At 40.3% G+C, this 7,081-nt stretch overlaps 1 protein-coding gene across 2 annotated transcripts; it reads right to left on the bottom strand.

The window, feature by feature from the left end:
• Positions 1-3,281: 3,281 nt before the first annotated feature.
• On the bottom strand, positions 3,282-7,081 carry LOC121299550 (sesquipedalian-1-like). 2 transcript variants are annotated; one of them, XM_041227333.1, is made up of 4 exons: positions 6,842-7,081; positions 6,096-6,202; positions 5,835-5,937; positions 3,282-4,844 (listed from the first exon to the last, which is right to left on the bottom strand). In XM_041227333.1, exons 3-4 carry the CDS (start codon positions 5,835-5,837, stop codon positions 3,993-3,995), a joined length of 855 nt encoding a protein of 284 aa, XP_041083267.1. In that variant the 5' UTR covers positions 5,838-5,937; positions 6,096-6,202; positions 6,842-7,081; the 3' UTR covers positions 3,282-3,992. The 2 variants fall into 2 exon arrangements, with proteins under 2 accessions (XP_041083267.1, XP_041083268.1); XM_041227334.1 differs by lacking the exon at positions 6,096-6,202.

The following is a 7,081-nucleotide window of genomic DNA, read 5'->3' as shown; positions in this document are numbered from 1 at the left end:
TGGAAAATATTCCCCCATAGTGTTAAAATCCCCCTTAGAAAATGTGCGTTTGACACTCACAGTAGTGTATGGACTGGTTGGAGGAAGCACTGGTCATTCATACAGTACATCTCCAAAGCAATAACAATATAGCTGCATCAGAGGCGGTTACATGCTGCCTTGAAGATTGTCTACCTGCAACACCACTTGCGAATACTGTAGTATTCCGAGTAATTTACCGTCTTCTGATAACACATGTTCAAAGTACAGAAGGTACTGCTTCTGACAATCAATTTCACACACCTATAACCTGAACGCTGCATTGGCACTCTGAAAACAAAATTTATATTTAAGGAATCCCCTTTCTGAATTCAAATCGTATTTCATGCAAATGTACAGACAACAAGACGACAGGCATTGGGGGGATTTTAGATGTCAGCTTGTTCTTAATTGAATTACCGGTTTTAATATATTTTGTATGTTGTGTTCAGTGCAGATCAAGTACATCTGGTTTAACATCCTCACATTTAAAGTAGATGGTGTTACCCTATTTGTATACTGCAGCTTCCAAAAGGTTCAGCTGTTAAATGAGAAACAGTTTAATATGGAAGTATTTTTAGAAATGAGCATGCATGCTCAAGGCACTGTCCTGTACAATAACTACAAAGCCTTACGTCTATTACAGAAAGAGAATGCTAGGGATTTTTAAAAGGCTATCTTTTGCCTTCTACATTGCAGCTGTACACAATCTGTTTGCAGATTCACAATTAAGAAGTGCTTCAATGTTTTGTTATTTACTGCATTAGCACCAGAGGTGATTCATTGTATGATACACCGATATATCATACAATGAACAGCAACAGAAGACCCGCTGTGCAAACTGCAGAATACTAATTCTACATGACTGTTAGAAAATTCTAATTTGTAACCACTTAAAAAGTATTACTTTATTCTACTAGGGACTTCATTCATTCAAATGTTTTTGAAAAACCCTTCAAAAATTACAATAACCCTATTCAAATTAAATTTAAAAAAGTGCAATATAAAAATAACAATAAAAAAAATACTCATTTTAAAAGATGTTTTGAATTTTTTTTTTCTTCTTTTGAGATTAAACACTTTTGAACTCAACACAAAGGCAGTCGTTATAACCACTGCTGTGGTTTATTATCCTTTACTATCAGTTTGAGAAGTGCAGTTGTGGTTAACTTTGCTACACAGACTCATTTCCAAAGCAGATGACTAATCCAGCAGTACAACTGAAAAAGGATTAGTCATCCCAGCTCCTGCTGACTAAAGGGGTTTAAAGGCTGATTGTTTTATTGCAAAGCCCCTGAAACAAGCTTTAAAATGATACTATTAGTTCATTTCGTACATGTGAAAATGTGGTCAAACGTCACCTTCAAATACGCTGTCAATCTCAACGCAAAGAGCATGATTCTCTTCTTTTATATGCACACAATACCATGTGAACCTTTTCTCCAGCACATTTGGTTTATGTATCAGCATCAACCACAAAGGAAAGGAACACATCCCCAGAATCTGGTCCAGCTGAAATGAGTCTAGAAACATGCAGAGGCAAAGCATTTCTAGAGCCCCTTTCACACTGGCACTGCTATCCGGTCCCGACCCGGGTTCTGGCTACCCGGGTTACAATCCTGCGTAGTGTGAAACCATGTATCTGGGTTGTACCTGGGTTGACCTGGGTCCCAGCGACCCACCTCAGGATGTGGGTCGACACGCTTTGACCCGAGATACAAAATGCATAACAGACGTTCATAAGCTTATGAAATAACAAACAGCCACGTCTGCATGAAGGTTTCACTTCCGCAAGAAACATTTCTGTTTAGCCACATTTTTGTTGCTTGAGACACCGTGAGCCAGATTGCAGCAGAGATGAAGAAACATTTTCCCTAATCATTTGTCTGTCATCCAGATAAACGCTGCTTTATCAAAAGCAGTGTGAAATCGCATAGCCGACCCTCATTACACCAGGTCCTAGCATGCCAGTGTGACCTCAAACACATTAGAGACTCAATTAAACCGTGCATGTCTATTTGCATTCACAACTGACATTTTTGCTATATAATACTTGTGGACTATATGGTGAACTCTCACAGAACTAAAGTTTTTTGGTTCTAGACGAAGATAACGAATGTGATGCACACATCGACTGGTCACACAGAAACCTACAAAACCTACAAAAAATGGCTATGAAATGATTTATGCTGCAAGGTGTCCCTGTTACTTCTGCGTTTAATGACCTACACAACATGTTAATGGTTTAAGTGCCTTTGGGAGTCTGTTCAATTGATCTTAAATACTGTCACAGTTCAAATATTAAAAATAGGAACAATCCTGGCATTTTACTTCAATTACGATAGTGACCCACACATCATTGAAGATGCTGCCTTTCACAAAGTCATCGTTTGGATCAGCTGAACTGATTAGCTTGCTGTGATGTTTGTTCAGAATCTTTTAACAGGATAATTTATTTAACACTGAATAATTATTTCAGGACCACAGGGGCACCTCCTCTTATCGTGACCCAGGAAGCAGCTGTCTTCCTTGCTTTGTAAACCTGGCAATAATGTGCTTGTTTTTGGTCACAGGAAAATCTTCCAGATTTGTACCAAAAAAAAGAAGCTGCTTTATGACTTGGCAACGGAAATTCAACCTTCATTTAAAACTGGATCCCATATGCATACATTTAGAGAATGGGAGACTAATACCGTTTGTCATATGTCAAGACAATTACTATTTGTAAACATATTGCGTCATGGTATTCACTGGGGGTCATGATTATAAATGAAAACAGGCAGAAATCAGACTTTTAGTAGCCTAATGTTTCAGTAGCCAGAATGCAATTCAACAGATTACAATACAATGAACCAGAGGTGTAATACCACTAGACGATTTGGCTCCACTATTAAATATATCTGCAGCTGTCACTGCTTTTTAACTGCTATACAAAGTCTAGACAAACTGTATCTCTAAAGAGAAGAGCACAGGTAAAATACAAATATAAAAGTGCTCAAGGCTGGCCAAATGTTTTTTCTGATTCAGCCCGTCTGACACAAAATAAGACGCAAACTAATAAGGCTTTGGCACCATTTTATACGGTACAGCATGGCACCGTAATGTGATACTGAGACCAGGCACTGATTAGATGTTTTAAAAAAGACATTTGTAGACACGTGTATATATATCCGTACTATATATAATATATATATATATATATATATATATATATATATATATATATATATATATATACACACACACACACACACACACACACACACACACACACACACACACACACACACACAACAATGTGATAGCACTGAAATACCTCACTCTTTGATAAAACACAGGGATACTTTTTAATAACCAAACCACTAGAAAGTTTTACTTAAAAGCGAATGTGCAGCAAAGTTGTTTTGATGGGCTGTATTGCTTTTTTTATGTCTGATGCATGTTGTTGTTGCTATAATTAGCAGTGGCACACTTTTTGAAGAGGGCACCTATTAGGTACTGTTCTGCTACAGCAAAACAAATGTGTTTATTTTGCTTTTTTTCTCAGGTTTGCTTAATAACTGATTGACCTATCTGCATCAGAAAAATTTTTGCAATATCAAAGAACTGAGAAATCTACACAAGATCACAAGTTTTCATAGAGAACTTTGCGTAACAAACAAGAAACTACTTTGAAACAAGAAGTCAACTGCTCTTTCTTCTGAAGATTATACCTTAATAACGGTTTAGTTCCTCTCTGAAAATGTACCTTTGCATGTGCGTTAAAATAGGACTTGGAATGTCAGCATTGTCATCCCCCCCCAAAATAAACCTCCAGCGTGTGAAAGGAACAAAAAAAAGAACTGTTCACCCTCTCCCACCCGCCTGACGCTAGCTTTCCAAGAAGCAAAAAATCAGTTTTAGGTCTAATAAGAGTTTCCATGATCCAGCATCCACACATGTGATTCTTGGTCACTTCTTAAGGAAGCACATTTCTATTGGTCTTGTTGCCACTGTGTCCTCAGGGCAGTGATTTCTTTACCGTACCAGTCGTGCAGCTTTGAAAAGCAGACGGTCCCAGGTGAAACAGGGCTTTCCAAGGTGGAGGTCACCCTGCCAGTGGTAGTTTTCCTCCGGGGGGGTACAGGAGGGGGTTTAGTCCCATCACTGTTACAACTCTCCCCCGGGAGGGTTTTAGACCCTTGATAAGTTGGGTACAATCCATTGACCACAATGCTGGGCTTGTTCCTGGCCACACCATTTTCCTTCTCGGTGGGCGTGAAATGGACAGTCTCCTCGTGCGAGCAGTTGTAGGTTGCCTGTGGTCCTTTGGCAGAAGTCGCCACAGCGGGACCAACAGCTGAAATTGATTTGGACTTGGCACGTCCTGATGACTTCTTGTGGGAGCGCGGGGTGCCTGAGAGGCCGTGCAGGGTCTGCATTTCTTCCAGCTGTTTCTCGAGCTCGTGGACCACCAGCCGCATGTAATCAAAGCTCGCCCGAGACAAGGCCTTCACCCAGGACTCCATGGCTGCCTGGCTCTCGGCCGCCATCTTGTAAGTGCGCGACTTGGCGCAGCTGAACTTGACGGCGAAGGCGTACTCCTCCATGGACTCACACAGCTCCACCGTGCAGCCCTCCAGGACAATCACCCCGATGGGCTCCTTGCTCTCCTTGTCCTCAAAGTAGAACAGCATGTTGCCCTTCAACACGAACCAGCGGCGATGGTAGGTCGTGTTGCGCTCCCCCTTCTTGTACAGGTGCCCCGTCTTGTCTGCCGCGGAGTTGCAGGTGGCGTAGTGCACCACGCTGCGCTCATTCAGCTTCATCTTGTCGCTTTTGGGTTTCTGAAGCAGGAAACACAACAGCATAAAGGAATTGTAGCCAGACCCGGGGTCAGTTTTAATTACAATTACAGCAGCACTGCTTACTGAACTTACAATTACAGCTACAATTACAGCTACAATGATGCTGCAGTAATTACAATTACACTAAAAAGCAACAAACAACTACAAACATTAAGATGTTTACTCCATGTATTCTAAATAACCAAGCAAGTTTTTTTTTTTTTTTTTTTCTCTAAAAGAGGTTGAAAATACAAGAATAATGATCCAGGACCAGCATCACACAACACTGCCCATTACAACAACCCTGTTTAACCTGGACTGAGATCCAGGACCATCGTAACAGGGGCCGGCATCACACACGCTGTGGACTTCAATGGCTTTCTTAACAGGAAACACTGTATTTATTTTGTCTGTACTCAGTCTGTACTCCGGCCAAAGGACCTTACTGTGTGGTGTCCTGTTTGGAGTCTCCCTTTCTGTTGTAGATGCTCCCAACAAGCTACTCTTTTACCAGAAACCTACCCTTTCATTCAAAACTAGGGTTGAAAGATAAAGAAGTTATACAGCTTCTTTGCATGCGGATCATTTGTTATTCCTCCTCTGCAGTGTGTTTCAAACTGGATCCACCGGCTTCCTTAAGTTCACAGTCACCTCAATTGATAGCTCCCCGATCTACTATCACGCAAAAGACTATCACCTAATCAAGAAGCATCTGAGAATGCATTATTTTAATACACACAAGCAACAAGAATATGAATAGTTTTAAAAGCAGCAGTAGTTGACTGTCATCCTCAATGTTAGGCGAGCATGCTTTATTTTTTAAAACCTGTATGTGGCCACAAGATTTTGTTTTGGTTTTTAAACTTGTTGATTTTGCTGTATGGAAGCCCCTGGTATAACCAGAACCCATAATAACTGGTAATAGTTTAATGAGTAATGAACTGCACTGTATGCATGCGGCAGGTAAATAAGAAAGGCTGATCCACTTACCATGAGTAGCTAGGGGCAGTAAAAGGAAGTTCCATGCAGAACGTCTTGGAACTGCAATAAGCCCATGTTTGCACGCATCTGGTTATGAATTATTCTGCAGTTCCTGAAATGTAAAAGGAAACCATTAGTAACTGGTAAACAGAAACACAAACATTGTGCTGTCAGTATTAATGGGGAGGCCCAATTGGGAAGAAAACATTCAAACAAACAGGTAGCTAGGCATCAATTTAAAAAACTTAAGCTTACAGTACATAACCTTACCCTGACATATGAACGGGGCATTTTAACACCACAAGACGGTCCGCATTGCCCGATTTCTGATCTGCTCACGTGCACAGGGTCATCTGTCTGAATAAATGCATGTCTGACTGTGAGGAAAAAATATTGCATTTAGTTTTACAGGTGGTTCCCATAACTCGCCCAGAATTGGTAAAATAATTCTGCTGGCCGGTTTACTATCTCACTTTAAACACCATGACAACAGCCACATTGTAACCACCACATCAGACACCACTCTGTCTCTGCAGGTGGTGTACAGTACATTCAAGTCAGGATTATGGTGCTTTGATAGGTGCTTGCTGGCTATTTCATTCAGTGTATCTGGACAGCTTAATTTCAGCCACAATCAATCGGGAATTAAACTTCTTCAAGATGGCACGCAACAGAATTTATTTGTTTGAGCTGTTTGTACGCTTTAAACTATCAAAGCTGATACAATCAGATGTATTTTTGTTAACCAACGTTCTTAGCAACAATAATATAACCGTGTACAAGACCTCAATGCGGACTGGCTCTTCAGAAGTTAAACGCTATGTTTTTTTGGAGGAAAAAAAATTGTAATTTATCCACACATGCGCAGTGTGTTTGTTTTGTTTGTTTTCTGTCACGAAACTAGTAAAACCGGTATTGATTGTAAATTAGCTTTTTAAAACAAGAACAAATATAACTTGGATAAAATATTTTCCATTTTAAACACAAAATGACGACGATAGGAACAAATATACAACCTGGTCTACACATCAACCAGTGGTGGTATTTTCTTTCCGGTCGGAGCGTGTCGTTGCCTGCACAACACACCAGAAGGCCGGGGAACAATTCCAGAGATCCGGAGATAAAAAAAAAAAAAAAATTCTAAGATTGCGTCTTTTTGCACGACGAAGCTGAATAGTTTTCAAATAATACAATTCCTACACATTCTTCACCCGCACAGGAAGTAGCCTCTCTCTTCTCCCGTTTCCTTTTTTCCT

The sequence above is a fragment of the Polyodon spathula genome, chromosome 25, assembly GCF_017654505.1.
Source record: "Polyodon spathula isolate WHYD16114869_AA chromosome 25, ASM1765450v1, whole genome shotgun sequence".
Classification (NCBI taxonomy): domain Eukaryota; kingdom Metazoa; phylum Chordata; class Actinopteri; order Acipenseriformes; family Polyodontidae; genus Polyodon; species Polyodon spathula.
Note: the sequence above shows the minus strand (reverse complement) of the source record. Positions and strands in the feature narration are given on the sequence as shown.